Source organism: Typha latifolia, chromosome 2 (assembly GCF_019914945.1).
Source record: "Typha latifolia isolate L0001 chromosome 2, TyphaL0001v2, whole genome shotgun sequence".
In the NCBI taxonomy this organism is placed as follows: domain Eukaryota; kingdom Viridiplantae; phylum Streptophyta; class Magnoliopsida; order Poales; family Typhaceae; genus Typha; species Typha latifolia.
In genome coordinates, this window is record NC_133087.1 from 3,798,944 (window position 1) to 3,815,734 (window position 16,791).

General features: G+C 36.6%; 2 protein-coding genes across 7 annotated transcripts; both read right to left on the reverse strand.

Moving 5' to 3' along the window:
- Nucleotides 1–275: 275 nt before the first annotated feature.
- On the reverse strand, nt 276–12,442 carry LOC140781194 (probable serine/threonine-protein kinase SIS8). Of its 6 annotated transcripts, XM_073127056.1 has the most exons (14): nt 10,581–10,723; nt 10,383–10,493; nt 9,533–9,970; nt 8,493–8,596; nt 6,401–7,611; nt 5,293–5,333; nt 3,794–3,862; nt 3,595–3,710; nt 3,235–3,313; nt 3,053–3,151; nt 2,808–2,876; nt 1,650–1,699; nt 1,344–1,520; nt 276–829 (listed from the first exon to the last, which is right to left on the reverse strand). In XM_073127056.1, exons 3-14 carry the CDS (start codon nt 9,935–9,937, stop codon nt 748–750), a joined length of 2,502 nt encoding a protein of 833 aa, XP_072983157.1. In that variant the 5' UTR covers nt 9,938–9,970; nt 10,383–10,493; nt 10,581–10,723; the 3' UTR covers nt 276–747. The 6 variants fall into 6 exon arrangements, with proteins under 6 accessions (XP_072983157.1, XP_072983156.1, XP_072983154.1 ...); XM_073127055.1 differs by lacking the exons at nt 10,383–10,493; nt 10,581–10,723 and adding an exon at nt 12,395–12,442; XM_073127053.1 differs by lacking the exons at nt 10,383–10,493; nt 10,581–10,723 and adding an exon at nt 10,768–11,614 and having other exon boundaries at nt 3,595–3,695.
- A 115-nt stretch (nt 12,443–12,557) lies between these two features.
- LOC140781196 (uncharacterized) lies at nt 12,558–16,630 on the reverse strand. Its single transcript, XM_073127057.1, has 7 exons — nt 16,468–16,630; nt 16,271–16,393; nt 15,244–15,464; nt 14,483–14,626; nt 13,903–14,120; nt 13,572–13,830; nt 12,558–12,950 (listed from the first exon to the last, which is right to left on the reverse strand). The coding sequence occupies exons 1-7, from the start codon at nt 16,538–16,540 to the stop codon at nt 12,822–12,824; spliced, it is 1,167 nt and encodes a 388-aa protein (XP_072983158.1). The 5' UTR covers nt 16,541–16,630; the 3' UTR covers nt 12,558–12,821.
- Between the last annotated feature and the right edge of the window lie 161 nt (nt 16,631–16,791).

Genomic DNA, 16,791 nt, shown 5'->3' on the forward strand with positions numbered 1-16,791 from the left:
AAAGAAATAAAAAAAATTCTATTATTAGCATGTCATTTATTGAACCAGAATGTGTGAGTTATTCATACAAAAAAACCAAGAGCATACTTGAAAATCATCAGAGAAAAGCAAATAGGATAACGAGAATTTAGCTTAGATAGCATTCCAGCAAATGTTCTGTTTGAACTTTATCTTGACTGGCATAATTTCCCTCTGTTTAATTAAAGTGCATGCACATCATTTGGCTTCAATCTCGTGCTAACAGTCCAGCAATCACAGAGTTTCAGCAATACATATAGATAATGTAACAAAGAAAATAATTTATTAAGGCCGTATATAAGGACTGCAAACTTTTTTGCGTCCCGAACAATTTACTTTCCTGAAGCAATAACATTATAAATCCTTCCTGTGTACAATTCCGATATCCCAGATTCCTTGATTTGTGAATCTGGAAACAAAATGACACAATAGTACATTAAGGTGCATTGCACTTCGCGTTGCTCCCTGATTCCCTGATTTAAGTATACCATGCTTGCTTCCTCTGCTGCACTTCGCACAGCTTCAGAGGGAGAAAATACATCTAATTTGCCAAAAAACACAGAATCTGTTGTCATATACATCCACTTTGAACAAATCTTGAGTTCATCAGTTACTCTGAATGTAAGTATGCTGTCTCCTACTTGTACCACCACCATTCCAGCTCATAATCACAGTTATGTTTTACCTGGGTGTGGCTCTCCATTATTTCCACTGTAGCTACGGAAAATTTCAACTTATAGAAACAACCAAATGCTGCAATTGCTTAAGAGGTGACATGAGCTGTGCAAAAGATGGTCGCTTGTTCGGCTCACTGCACAAAACCAACATGATGATATAGATTGTGAGCAACTAAACTTATTCCTTTCTTTGGATAAAGTGACCCAGCTAATCAATCTCACTTGGTTCATGCATATCTTTAGAAGTGTTTAACAGTTCAAGAATAGACTAATCTAGAACATGTAATTAATATAAGAACAGCACAAGCTATGTTTAAGTCTATCAAAGAACCATAAATAAAATAATAATTGATCCTTTCAATTGAGGAACTTTTTGGAGGATTAAATTTCATGTTACGCATAAGAACTCGTGCGGGTCTCTTAAATTGCTTTGCTACAGATAAGGTCATTTAGGCAATGAAAAATGAGAGGCTCACTGTGTTACAAGACTAGGCACATTCATAACGCCCTCCCCAACAAACAAAAGAAAAAAGAAAAAGAAAAAAGAAGCTTCATTTATTAAAAAGTATTAAAAAGATTTCTTAAAAGCTCTGTATCCAAGATTTCCTGCAACAACTAGAATTCTCTTCATAGGAAATGCCAGCTTACCTTTCCCAGCAATCACTAATTATTTTTGCAACCATTGGATCGACCTCTTTGGGTATGTCAAGGCGTCTGTTTTGGAACCCAACAGCTCCAACAACTTGCATTGGATTAAGACCACTCCATGGCATACGCAAGGTAGCTAACTCCCACAGGATTACACCAAAGCTATAGACATCACATCTGAGGAAAAAAAAATTGATGACGACAAAAAAATTAAAAAAGATCAAATACAAGAGTCAACAAAACCATTAAAAACAAAGTTAATTCAAATTGAAGGGAACAATAAATTTATCAGACTTGCAAACTCACTTCTCATTGGATGGCTCATTTCGGAGGACCTCTGGTGCCATCCACTCTGGCTGCAATACAAGTCAATGTGCCAATTCAAAATCACAACTAAATGAAAAGTGATACATGACAAAGATGAAAATCCAACAACTACTTCACGTTTCTAAATCTATTTTTAATGGATACCAACCAAAAAGTTATTACATTTCTTTACTGAATCCAAGCTTAAAAGAATGCATAAATTCTCCAATGAATATAAATCAGCAGAACCACGGTGCCAATGCACTAGTAGAACTCTAAAGTGAATTACACATAAACACCTTTCTGTAAAGTAGAGTTACCAAATGAACAGGGAACAAAGACAAGAAGCATACAATTTATTTGCTTTCCAGTAATATTTACCAACTAGTATTACATTTCTATTATTAAAGAAGACTTTAGCCATTTCTTATTTTTCCCTTGCTAGACTTGGTAAATCCTATACAAATTTTATAACAATCATAAATATGTGATAAACAGGATGACTGGTTTATCATTCATATGAATTCTAAGAAAGAATCTAGTAAAATAAATTGCTCAGGAATTGGGTCTCTATCATTGTTACACCTCCATCAGTAATAAAGCACCAAAAGAATGCATGCCAATGTATATGTATAAGATGGTGGCTTCACAATTTAAACTTTTCAAGTTTACCTACTGTCCATATTTCTCATACTAAGTTACTAACTAGATGAACCAAAGGTTCTTATAGAAAAGCAATTACTGAGGTACACAAGAGCCAAGCCTTTTGTTCCAACAATTTTTGGTTGGGTATATGTATCATTTTCCTCCATTCATATCTATCTATTGCAAGGGGTTCTGATCAAGCATTATCATGTTTTTATTTTCTTATTAATTGCTTCCATTTAAGGATTTATCTCTTTATATGCATCTCTTGCTACCAAATTGGTATGTATTCACACAGGAAAGCAATATTAAGGGGGCACTATGTTTCCCAATACTTCATTGGTTCTCCATATGTTTCACACACGAGTTAATATTTCAAACTGATAAGTACGATGCCAGTAACGCATGCTGAGAAGAACTCAAGAAAGGTGAAAATCTTCAGCAAGCTGTAGCATGACCAGAGTCTGAAATAGCCTCAATAAAAGTAAAGTGAATAGGAGGTAAGGGAATTACTGTTCCTGCTGTTGACTTCGAAGATAGGAAGGTGTGATGCTGCAACCTTGACAAGCCAAAATCGCAGACCTGAAGAGGTACCATATGCATAAAACAGAATAATCTTATTGTTAACAGGTACAAGAAACTCTATAGGTGACAACATATTTGGATGGTACATGAAGAGGTGGCCTGCAAATCTATTATGGAAAGCAAGAAAAAAAGGGAAAAAAGAAAGGAAGAGTTGAAAAGCATTGTCCAAGTACCTTGACAACCCAATTTTTATCCACAAGAAGATTGGGGGTTTTTAAATCCCGGTGCACAATAGTTGGATGGCTCGTGTGCAAATAATTCATCCCTTTGGCCTGAAAGAACAAAATAATTCGTCCCTTTAGCAAAATGTGACAAACTAAATCAGAGCAAACACAATGAGTTATCCAAACTTTACCACATCTAATGCCATTTTCAGCCTTCTTTTTTCATCAAGTTGAACATTGGGACGATGCAACAACCTATATAAGCTCCCCCTATACATAAAAAGTAAATTTCCATCTCAAAGATGGTAAATCACTTCAATAATTAATTATCAATAAGCTAATATACCCGAGGCATAGAAAATTGGAGAAACCTACACTGGTAGAGTATCATACACCTAATTCTCTATAATTCATACAAATTCATGATTGAAAAAATAACATAGCAACACAACCAATTTTACAGGATGAATTGTCATGAAAGGGCATTTAAAACTTCCTGTTTATAATTTAATAGGTCTCTTGATCGGCAGAACCAGGAAGATTGCACAAACCTTGGAAGAAATTCTGTTAATATAGAGAGGTTTGGAGGCCGTGTTACAGCTCCCATGAAAAGAACAACATTTGGGTGACGTAGCCTTAACATGATTTTCACCTGCATCAACCAAAACTAGTAGGTATTGATTTGGGACTATCTAGTAAAGAAATTAGAATCTGTCTTTGACATATAAACTAAACCAATGAAAAGCTTACTTCACATCTGAATTGCTCCAAAGCATCACCTGACAAATCCTGGTCAAGAAACTTCTTCACAGCAACCTCCTGTGAATTGATCACAGCATAGTATCAAGTACTGGAGACAGAAAGAATCTAGCAGGAATATCTAGGAATCAAGTTGTGTTTTCCTTGAAAAGTAAGGAAAAGAATTCTAGAAGTTATCAAGAGCAACTAATGAAGAAATTTCACGTTTGATTATGGCAACTAGTTAGCACTGTATCAAAGTATGCTGAGATTCAAACCTAATCTCAGACAATTTATTATCTCCTTCTTAATGGTAATGCAAAAATAGAATCAAGAAATAGGCCTACCTTCACTTCTATAATGCCTCACTGTCCTATATAGGTGTAGCCATCCAAATCTTGTTTCTAAATACGTGGTACATGAGTCATCTATTACTGTCTTAAGTTGAGAAGCCCCAGCTACTTTTAAGTTTTCCTTGACTGAACATTATGTATCAGAAGTTTCCCAGCTAGAAAGGATGATATAACAAAAAATTAATCATACTAGAGCTTTTGTCATATATTTTGCGCAAGTTGAACCTATATAGAAGTTTGAATTCCAAGTGAAAGGGATATCAGCTAAATTCAAGTGGGTATTGTCACTGACTACATATTCTTCTGTGTCCACAGAAGGAAAGTAAAATTAACTGATCAACTACATATTTAATGTCGCTAGAAATGTTGACTGCCACTTCCTTTCTGAAAGGTAAGAGTCAGAATGATTGCATAGATGAATACCATTATTATTTGTTCTGCAATTTGTATTGTTCACTAAGAATCTCTCTTGATCTTGATCTGAAATCTCTTATTCTGTTGTACACATTCTGAAATATGCCATCTGAACTTCTGAAAGTAATAAAATAACCAAGAAAAATGTTTGATCTTGACACAGGTGCATGCCTGTACATGAGGAACTTCAATTCTGGACACTTGGTTCCCTCAAAGGACCAGGTGCTCTGTTTATTGACAACTCTCAAATAACCTTCACAATGACATAATGCCTGCAAGCGTTATGGCTTATAGAAGAGAAATTTTACCATCTTCTAACATCTAGTACCATTTCCTAGGTAGCAGATTGACTGTCTTTTCCTGCTGACTCCCTTCAATCTTTTCTCGCAACCGTGTCCCAAATAGGCAGCAGGATAGTACTATCTATGTGCTTTTTGACATATCTACTATGTAACTCACCAGTCATATTTATGAATTATGATCAGGTGCTTATCAACAAAGTCAAAAACTCAAAATCAACCGATACAATTGTTATGACATACACAGATAAAATTTATATACTTCTTTGTAATTGTGAATCGAAGTAGAGTTACATTCTCAGAGAATAAAGCCTTCTGCATCAAAAGTTCAGCACTGTTTTTAACAAATCAAAACTCGACAACAAAGTTATATCACGTATTTACATAAACTTACGACAGTTTTCAAATGTGAGTGCAGTAATCTACTAATAAATTCATGACTTACAGTGCCATGCCAATCTGCTTTATAAACTTCCCCATATGAACCTGCACCATAATAAGATATAAATCAGTGGAATAGAATATCTACGCACTCACCATAGAAATCAAATATCATCATCTTTGTTTTAAGATATCTATTATTCTCTTGTGCACCATCTGCATTGCACCACCAAAATATCTTATGTGCTGCATATATACTCCAAATATGATCAAAGATGAGTACAACAAAATGGACGTGGATTTTAATACCAAATCACAAGCTAATATTCCACTGGACCTTAAGCTTAGACATGGTGATCTAACTTTAAAAGGTCACTGGAAAAAGCAAACCTCGCTCATAGGATGTGAAAGAGTTTTGCAACCAGTTCTAACCTGATATCAACGTTTTGAAATGGTTTTGGACTCCAAGATGCTCATCTTCATTCAATGATATATGTGGCTGCAGAATCTAGGGGATAGGTTGCCATAAAGGAAGTCTATCCTCTTAGTTAAGAAAAAAGTAAATTCATCACACTGTAATAAGTGTAGAAATTCTTATTAATTGCTTATTGCTCTTAGGCATGAACCTAGATAATCAGTTTCACTAATTAAATATTTTGGAAAATGATTTGGTAGAATAAAATGACCATTGAAATCAAGTAACTCGACTACAGCTTACCAATCTAGCAGACCAAAGTCAGTATCTGACAAATAATAAATATTGTATACCCTCAATACCTATAGTGCCCCCAAATTTCACATTTATGTCTACACCCTCAGAAAACCTCAAATGACCTTTTATTGAGAAATAGGAGTTAAAATCTGAACTATCTAGTAGTAGAATAGCAAAAAAAGAAAACCTTAGCTGGGAGATCCATATGCACCAAAAAAAAAGTGGTCTTTTTGTTTGAATAGCTTATATTTGCCTCTTGTTAGTTTTGAGGGGTGCCCATGCAAAAAGGAAGGGTTTTGAGGGCTATACATGCAAAAATGAAATATATATGCAATTAAAATCTTGGAAAGATATACATGCAAAAAAAAACCTTGGAAAGGTATACATGCAAAAAAAAACCTGATAAATATTATGCATGCATCTATTACTTTAAGACAATAACTTTAAACTTTGTCCTAACCGAGACCAATGCGCTCCCCAATCTGAAGATCTTCCCACCGTATCTCCCACTCAACAACACCATCGATGACTGAGTTATTTGTTTCATTGACATGACCGCTCATGTCTTTATTGTCATTTCTTAAAAGACCCACTGCAGAGTCTTTGACATCCTCGAGATGTTCCTTAAAAGAAACACCTCCATGTTGGCTGGAATTACTCAATAATACTTCTTTATTCATCTGAGAGCAGAGCATTCCATCTGAATTAATATTGCCAACATGTCCCCTTTGGCCTGATCTAGTTTCATATGGCACAGAAGAGACATTAACCTGTTTCCAGCATAGAATTCCTGATAGCAATTCATGATTAAGAAGCGGAGTGCCTTCAGCCTGTGAATCATTCAGTGGACCCTTTGCCTGAGCACAATGAACCTCCGTTAATTCATTTGTTACAATAGGTGAAGAGGTGCCAACATCAGAAGAAACTTTTGATTTATGGCCTTGCATGTAGGTAACATCCTCAACAAAGAATTTTGGTCTCTTCTCATTATCAGCACGTCTTGAAGATTCTGAATACAGATTGTTTGTAGGCTGAAAGTGTGAAGAAGAATAATCATCAGAAAATTCCCTTTTTCCTTCTCTTTCCTCTGCAAAAGTGCTTCTTTCCATTTCATTTTGGTTGTAACTACCCTGAGAAGTATTTAGATCAGAAAACAAATCTAGGGGTGGCGAGGCACCACTCTCCAGCAATACAGCATGCAACTTCTGGGCAAATTCTGGGTTCATTGCTGCAGTGACTACATACTTGGAGACATCATTAACTTTCATCTGTTGAGCAGGAGATATTACTTCTTTAGTTCCTGATAGTTCGTCAGGTGATCTGTGAGCAGGAAGTAAAAGCTTCCCGTTTTCATTTTCAAATATCTCATTTTTATTTTCTTCAAGAATATTTGCACCATCACCTACTTGTGAAGGATCTTTTCTTGATACCTCTTGCAACTGTAAACTAACAAGTCCTGCAGTAGAGTTGTCAGAAGTCCCTTCTGAAGTCTCATTTTCCTTCTCAAACTGATTGCTAATTCTATCAAGAGCTAAGCATAGTTCTTTGACACTCTCCTCAATGATATCAGAGTTCACTTGATAATTGTCAGAATTCTGAAGAGGGGTGCTGGGATTTTCAGCAGGAATCAATGTGCCCGGAGCACCCATCAGATCAACAATGTATTCACTGCTGCAATTTAACACTGGGTTAGTTTCTCCAATAATGTTTTCTAAAGTATCTAAGCAGACTTATTGGATTACATTCTCATTAACACTAGAGATGAGAAGAAACAGATTAAGAAAAAGAAAAAGTTCAAAGGAGTGTCAAAGAACTAGAAATAAGATTGTGATATGTCTTGCAAATGCTTTCACTGAGTTATTCAGCACTAGGAAGTCAGTGAAAGATCATTATGGGATTCTAATATGGATGTAGGTATGTCCATTTACTGTCCAAAGATAGCAGTTTTACAGTACCAACCAATCTGCAGTTAAGATGTTCATCTCAAGACTGCCTATTTATGTATGAGTCCAGAATAAGTAATTGATAATTTAAGAGGCGAACTTGCGATATGAACTTGATACCAACTCTTTGATATCAAAAGGTGTCAAATGATTCAAAACATATGACCAAGGTGATCCTCTAAATCACTGTGTATGTTTGTTATTCAATGGCACTCCTTCACTTAATATGAACCTTCCAGTCATTCTTAAGCACACAACCAAACACCTCATTAGCTCTATAAACACAAAATGAGATGGATGCCCCACAAACAGACAAGCCACAATAAAAAACATTGTAAACACGGCAAAGCATAAAGCAAAGTGTAGAGAAATCAACTTTAAAATATCTAAGTATATCAAGATCCTTCCACTAAAATGAGTATTCAATATTCTTAGATATCAGCGAGTCCACGTTTAGAAAGCTAAAATTTCAAGAGTAAATAGTCTTCACGTCAACAATACATGTCAAAAGAACAATAAATGAACAACTTATACCTTACCCACACCAAAAACAAAGATTAATTATTAAGTACAATAATAACGTAAACAAGAAAAAGATTAGGTAACTACCTGTCATAATCAAGCTTAATCAAGTTAACAGCTCCTTCATCTGTACCAGTGTAATAACTTCCTTTGACTAGCTTACATGGAAGACTTACTCGATCAGCTAGCACCTGGAACCAATTTGACAATTTGATCAAGGTCGACAAGTATCCATCGCAGTATATGGGACAATTAAGCACAAGAAAGGAACACACAATTACAATCATTTTTTCGTTCAATGAAAAAATGATTTAGCATTGAGCTGGTTTAACGGAGAATATTAGCAGCTAAACACGATGAAAAAGTTAGCAGCATCATAAACAAAGAGTTATATTAGAAAGGGTCTTTTACATAATGCCACCGAAGACTTTTAAAATATCATAAAATGCCACTTTATTCTTTAAAATATCATGACTATCACTGAAATCTTTTAATTCTTTCATAATCACTATTAATGTTAGGTTTTAACAGAATATGAATAGAATATAATAGAATATGTCTAACTAATGGTTGTTACAGTTAACAAATGCATATGAATGGTTAAAATACCCTTTTAATATGTCTCCTACATTATTGTAATATGTGGAAGTATCGACGTAATTTCATAGAGTAATTTAGTTTTGCATGAAGAACATTAGCCAGACGATGGAACAAGAAGACCTAGGATGTAGTATGACATCTGCTAACCATGATTAGTTAGATTTATCTAACATAAAGGCATTTTAGAAAGAACTAAATGATTTCGGTGACAATTATGATATTTTGAAGAATGTAGTGATGATTTATATTATTTTAAAAGTTTCCAGGAGGTATGAATAAACAAGAAGCTGATACCAATTAAAATCTCCATTAGAAAAGAAGCATCTAAAGTTGAATATTGAACATGTAAGTGTATCCACTCCAAATTTCATTCCAATCAGAAAACCAGGAGGTATCAATAAACAAGAAGCTGACATCGATTAAGCATAGATTGTAGTTATATTGAATACTAAATATAATATATGTTTGTGCATCTCATGTCATGATCATCAAATTAGCATATGTGAACTACTGGTAGAGTTACAGACCTTGAAAAGTAAAGCCCTGTGACGTGACAATCCAACCTCAAGTGAACCAAGAGGAAGAACCACGCTGTTCAGCAACTTATGGAGTTCATAGCTCCTGAGAGTCCACCTACTCAGCATATCTTCAGCATCTTCAACTGGGCCACCCATCGTGTTAACAACAAGATCAGCAAGTTTCTGGACGAGCCCAATAGCAACTAAACCGTGTTCTCTTTTGTGTTCTAAAGCTATAGCTATTGCTGTTTTCTCAAGTTGCTGAAGTGCAGGATCTATAGTTCGGTTAACTAAAACAACTTCATAAGTAATGTTTTCTGAAACAGATATTGCTTGAAGATCCACCAACAAAGGCATTCTTCCTTGTAATCCAGAATTTGAGACTATACCATAGACATCATAAAATCCATCCATCAGCTTCTCATCATAGTTTACCACATTGTAGTTCTGCAGAAGAAATAATATTCAATAAGCAGCTAAAATGATCATGATTTGGCAAAAGAAGCAAATTTGCAAGCACCAGCTAACACAGAAATCTAGTGAGATTAGAAAGTTGATATTTTCTGCCATCAAAATGATTAGCCTCAAAACATAATCACAAACATTTTTCAGACCTTTTGAGTCTTCAAAATTATGACGCTACTTGCTGAAGTCTGTACCATCCTGACAAAATAATATAATTATTCAACTATGGGCCTTTTGATCTTTATCATTCAACTATATGGAGAAAAGGATAATTGGTATCTTATACACGAAGTACTTTATATTAGTAATGCTAGACAATTAAAACTAATCGTACTTCTTCATAATACTAAACTCTGAGTTTCCACATAACCTGACTTTGAGACTTGGAGCTCACCCTCAATACTCATGCTTGCTGTCAATATCATAGCTCCTTTTACTTATTACTTGGATTCCTTATAAATAACAACATCACTGAACCCGTTTTGTTGGTGGGCAGAAATGCTACCTGAAACCTCCCTAATAATACAATGTGAGACAAAATCCCATTTTTAGAGTAGGAAGCAAGCCAAAACCAACAGGTAGATATGCTTACGTCTTCGAGGATCAGAATGTCCTCCAATATCTCATTTCCAAGACCAGTACTTTTATCAGAGTGTCCTTGTATCGGTAAAAGAAACCCAAATCTACCTACTGCTGAATGCTCCGCTTCTCACTATATCAAGTTACTTATTGACTTCCGAAAAAATAAGAGATCTTTATAGAATCGAATCAAGACTTACCCAGTATCGAAGAGAAAGGAATTCCATAAGGGTAGCATCGTCTTCTCCACCACCTCCACCGTCACCAACTCCGCCTACGCCTCCACGTCCACCTCCACCTCCAACTGTGGTGGAGCAACCAAGGCTCATCCTTTTCGCCGCCTTCATCTGGACTGAATCCGGATCCTCCAACCCATCCGGATCCGACGCGCTAATCGCGAGGGCAAGCTGCACCTGGTACTCCTCCTCAAACAAGCTAAAATCGCCGCCGCCGCCGCCGCCGTCCCCAATCCCACCACTCGCCCCCTCGGGCCTCACCTCCGTCGATTGTTGAGCCCTCCCCCTCGACGACTCCGCCGCCGCCGACGAGGACGACGAAGTGACAGTCGATGGAGACGGTGATGGCGACGGCGATGGCGCCGACGGCGAAGGGTTCGCCCTCGAATCACTGATCCGATGATGGTGGTGGTCGGCGGCGGCGGCGCCTCCGCCACCGCCGATGTGGAGCTTCCGGAGGAGATGCTTCATCCTCGACATCGACCATCAGATCCGAAACCCCTTTCTTCCTCGTCCTCCTCCACCTCCTCCTCGATCTCTACTCCTTTCTGCCCCTCTTTTTTTTATATATATATATATATCGCTATTCGCTATCTTTATCGACTATCGCGGGGGTGGGATCTGGGAATTGCTTATTCGCTCCCCTCCCCCCCCCATCGATAAATCTAATCTATTCGCGCTAAAAGGGAGAAGATTCGCAACCCGAGCATTAAGTTATTCCACTCTATCCCTCCCCTCCTATCCCCATCTCTCTCTCTCTCGACAAAGGCGACCTAGAAGAGACGACTTCTGATCTCTCGAACGGCTTGCATCCACGCACTCGAATTGGTAACTCGCTGTTTCGTACTCCGCGGGAGGGTCCACCCACCACCCGTGGACTGGAGAGGTGTAGAGTCGGGTGCAAAACTTTGTGTCAGAATAAGGAGCCGGACAGGTGGAGGTGACGTGAGGATAAAAGACACGTCAATGGCGGCACGTTGTGAGTGGCATCCACCAATAGGGGGTTCTATGCCATCAACGGTGGTGAGTTGGTGGGAGGAAATGAGGAATCGTGGGAGGTGATTGACTGGAAATGATATTTTATTTTATTTTATTCTGCTTTTGGGAGGATGAAGCCAAAGAAGAAGTGTTCCTGATGTTATCAAACTAGTTGGGAATGGGATTGCCAATATCTAGATTCTAGAGTTGGCATGCTACACCAGTTTGGGTACTAAGACCTTCGCGCTCCTTCACTTTGTAGAATAAGAAATTTTTTATTATAATGTAAGCTTTCTTGTACTAATACCAGTACACCTAAACAATAATCACGTATCTCAATATTAGTATAATTAATATTTATTTCTCTTTTCTCTTTCTCTTCTTCTGTTTAATATTTTTATATTTATTAATTACTATTTTACTCTTAAAAAAATATCACTTTAATCAACTATCATTTCTTTCTCTTTTTTCTTATATTTCATTTCTCTTTATCTCCTCATTTTCTTCCATTTAAAGGATATTTTAATTATCTGTCAAACTATTATTTTAACTTTATATTATATAATTAATATAGCATATACTAGTTTACAAAGAAACACAAAATAGCATTTACCCTTCTTCTGTCGGTCTGTGTGCATGAATGCATTTGCATACAGAGGAAGAGCAGACCATATCACATAATCCTAAAATATTGGATCAGTTAGTCACATGTTACGAAGAAAAAGAACTTTAAAAACAAAAAATAGAAGCTGTAAAGCACAAATATGACAGATGACTGTAATCAAAGAACCACTATGTTAGTCCAACTTTTATGCTCTTTGAAATTTATAATAATGAAGTTGAATAAAAATAGTAAACAGAATTGTGAAGGTCTAATGGAATCAACGTATCTTCAAAAATTGAACTTCTATTTCCCTCTTATCACTGTACACCGGTGCTAGTAAGTTTGTTCCCATTCCCACACGGAGGAACGCAGAGCCACAAACAGACAGAGAGCAGGGGGGAAGACTTAGAAGAGTTCAACGGCGAGATGGAAAAATTCAAAAGTCGTATTTTGTCCTCCCACTCTTTAAGACGAGGCAGAGCATATCAGCCAAGTTCGAGGTTGAGTTGAAGAAGTTCCAAGATTCCAACATTAAGCGTTTCCTTGAACCTTTGAAATGAACAACCTGATAAATTGCAGAAGTCCATAATTAAATTCTCCTCTAGGATAAATTATAGTTGCAGAAAAAATTAACACGATGGCCTTATGTCAGTTACATAATTATATACCAAATTCTGTTCATATATCTACTAGAAGCTTACCTCTGGAAAAATAGTCAATCAAATGTGAAGGAAAAAAGATATTACATGGCAAGTGGTTAGTCCCTAATACGACTTCCTGAAGATGCTATTAAAGGAGAATTTTAAGGGCTACATTTAGATTTTAAGGTATCATTTCCTGTGTAGGAATTCTAGGTCAAGATTGTGATATAGTTGTTGGTCGATGTAACTATACATTAATCATGTATAGATTTCCAAAATCAGACATAGTGGAACTCAAACCTCCAGGAGTTAATAAAATGGAAGACGTCATACTTCAATATCCTTGTCTTTGTGAGTTCTTAATCACTAATTTACGCACTTCAAATCCAATAAGAAGAAGCTACAAAGGATGCATCTAAAGCTTGAAAAACAATATGAAATCTTTCAACAGAACTTCCCTTTTTTGGGCAACAAGGAGCATAATGAAGAAACTGCATAGGCAATCAATAGTAAGACATAGCATAAATGTTAGAAAGATATGGTACCTGTACATCCAAGGGCATCCCGTGAAATTGCCCCGCACCCTCAGGCGGGGTCCAATTATAAGAAGAACAAGGTAGAAAGAGCACATAAATCCCACTGACTTCGCCCATAAAGGCTTCATGCCTAGAAAACTTTTTAACAGCAAATGGTAAATGAGATTTAATAACCCATGCAAGGGCTAGCTGGTCACCAAGCATGCGGGAAGCCTTCATGTACTTTGAGCTGTATGCTTCAAGGACTTCTTGCAAAAAGATCTTGGCCCTACAACAAGATGATAATACTCTGAAATCCCTAATCAAAAAAGACATCTAAGTGCAAATGCCATTAACATACTTATAGATACCATCTGGAGTGCCTCTTACTGCAATGAATCCAGAGTTCAAAGGTTGATTTTTGTTGTTCCGGAAAGTAAGAGCCAGGTGGAAATGAGGATATTTCTCAAATATATATCCAAGATCATCAATCACTGCAATGTCTGAATCAGTGAAAATGAAATGATTAAAACCTTTCAGCCCCACCTCATTCTCTTCAAGTCGTTTTTCCAGAAATGCCTGCATTGGTACAAGATCGTAAAAATATAAACATATACCACATTTACATTAAGGTAAATCTGAGAGCAGAATTATGCGGTACATTCTCCCTTCATAAAAAGATTAGGTTATAACTTCAAAACTTGGAATTTCTATGTCAATTATTTATGCATAAAATCTTAATTGTAATTCATGCATTTTATAGCAGAAGTGCAATAATGATGGACAAAACAATGAAGCAGGATCTGCAAAGCATCAACATGAGGTAAGCAGCCTTAGTCAAAAATAAACAATTGAGCACAAAATCAACACCAGCATATGTAAAATTAGCTAAAGTATCCATCCAAAGAAAAGCAATAGAGTATCTCGGTATAAATACTTACTATGTAGGACTTGATTCTCTGAAGCATCAGATACCCTCGAGAATAATCTCCTTGGATCGATAATATAGCCGCATTAGTTCGTCTAAGTGAAAATGTTGAAGTGGGATCAGTCAGAATGATCACATTGCTTCTTGGCATAGAAACCTGTTGAGTTCTACATATAAGATAGGAAGTTAAACAGCTATCAACTGTTGCAGATAAAAAATAATTCCTCATGCTGCCTAGTTCATTCGCATGTTTCAGATAAGTAAGACTGGCCATAAAGGCATAAACAAGTAAACAAAATCTATTGATAATCAACATAGTATATAACACATCCATCTCATTTAAAAATCAAGACCAATCACAAAACATCATCTTTTTGCAATACAAAACACAACCGAGAGAAATTGAATGAACGATAGCCTCATAGAACACTAAACTGGATTATGTTCTTAGTAAAGTCATTACAAACGAACCACAAATCTGAATACTGATAATAATCCGCTTCAAAGAAAGTTTGACCGCATATTTCAGACTTCACAAAACATACTCAAACAAAATCAAAGAGAGAGGGGCCGGGCCTTAATAAACTGATCTCATTATATGTAATGCACAAAAAACTGAACAAGGAAGATATCAACCATTGTGAAGATTAACTTGTCAATCATTTACATAATTTTAAGTATGTGGCCGGAAATAGTGCTCTGGTAGCTGGAATGCTGGACTATATGCTATCGACAAAGAAGAAATCATAGAGCACATACATGACGACAATTTACCTGTATAAAATTGATGAAAGCATTTAGAATGGCCATCGACCTATCTGCTTTATTATACGAAATGTTTCCAACAGTTACCGCATCAGATAATTTATCATCCATGCCAGTAGAGTCTGATTTGAGAGAACTGTTGTAAATTGTGAAAACAGTGACAAAAGAAACAGTGCCAGTGGAATAAAGATTTGCATTTGATGTGCCAATCTTATTCATTGCTTTAAGGCCTGCAACAGTGGAGAAGGAAAGAGTTTTAAGTCAAATTAGATGCGATTACTCATTCTATGTGCTCCAAAGATGTACAATAAGCTTAAGGTATAAATATGTAAACAGCCCGTGTGGACACTAACTATTAGAGGTTATATGTCTACAAAAACTGCAGGAAGCACATTTAAGAATTTTAGAGATGCTACGAAAGAAAAGATGTCCCTCACTGAGTCACCAGAAGTAGGTGAAAAAACAGGAAGGTTTTTTTATATATACAGTTCTACAGAATTCAATATTACTAATCTACTTAATGCCCATCAACTGATATAATTATTCTTATAAGATTATTTGATATAAACTATATCACATTTTTGATTGCCAGAAGCAGATAATGATGAATTATTCTTCTTAAGCTTGGTCATCAAGCATCACATTGTCTCAATCCTGCACGCTTTTTTAAAATCAAAACAATGCTACAGCATTATTAACAATTATATCCCTGTAAGTAGTGCATTTGAGTCGAGGAACACAACCATAAAATTTTGCACCAGGCTTCTCTCTATGAGCAAAGCATAAGCACTCCAAGGTTCAAACATCATAGCATGAAGGTACATATTGGCATGAGCCATAGATATAAACTGCTTTCCTTTCATACCATAAAGGACTGAAATTTAATCCATCACATCCAAGTGAATTAATTTCCTACATAAAGTTATCAAACAGGACCCGTAAACAACTCGAGAGCCATCAGTATAACTAAAATGGATCTCTCTTTGAAATTAAACTGCGAAACAAGAACAACCCGCAGTATCGATGGGCAAATGACCTTGGCATTGGAGGCGGTTAGGCAATCCCTGGCCAGCGGCAGGGCCCAGAACTAAATGATCTAACTTCTTGGAAGGACTTTTCTTGGGTTCCTCCGTAATCCAATTCCGGTGCAAGTTGGAAACTGGGAACAACCAAAGCGAGCAGGAATTAGGGCAAATGAGAGACGAGGGGAAGGAGGAGGAGAAGTGATCTCACCTGAGAAGATAAGGGGGAGGAGGAGGACCAGGAGAGGGAAAAAGAAGAGGAGACGGCTCCTTGAGATCGCCATTAGTGCTGAAAGGAAGCTTTCTTAGTTGCCGCCTTCTCTTGTGATCTATCAACCTTTTTCAGTTCCCTAGCGGCTAGCGGTAGTCTTAACTCTTAACACCGCAAAATACAAACGAATAAATTAAACCTTATTCTATATTTTTATTTTCAAATAATTACACCTAGACCGTCTCAACTAAATTGCACTTTACACCTAGACTCTTGATTTATTTTTATGACATATTGACTTTTAACTCTATAAAACCTCCGAAA

Bases quoted from the DNA above. Each gene is read 5' to 3' on its own strand.
- LOC140781194 (XM_073127051.1), bottom strand. From the start codon at position 11,283: ATGTCGAGGATGAAGCATCTCCTCCGGAAGCTCCACATCGGCGGTGGC. The intron at 7,612-8,492 runs GTAGTTACCTAA...GTTAAATTGCAG, and splicing joins ATTAAGCTTGATTATGACAG to CAGTGAATACATTGTTGATC. The intron at 2,877-3,052 runs GTACTTGGACAA...GTACCTCTTCAG, and splicing joins ATAAAAATTGGGTTGTCAAG to GTCTGCGATTTTGGCTTGTC.
- LOC140781196 (XM_073127057.1), bottom strand. From the start codon at position 16,540: ATGGCGATCTCAAGGAGCCGTCTCCTCTTCTTTTTCCCTCTCCTGGTC. The intron at 16,394-16,467 runs GTGAGATCACTT...GGTTGTTCCCAG, and splicing joins CCTCCCCCTTATCTTCTCAG to TTTCCAACTTGCACCGGAAT. The intron at 15,465-16,270 runs GTCATTTGCCCA...CCACTGTTGCAG, and splicing joins TAACCGCCTCCAATGCCAAG to GCCTTAAAGCAATGAATAAG.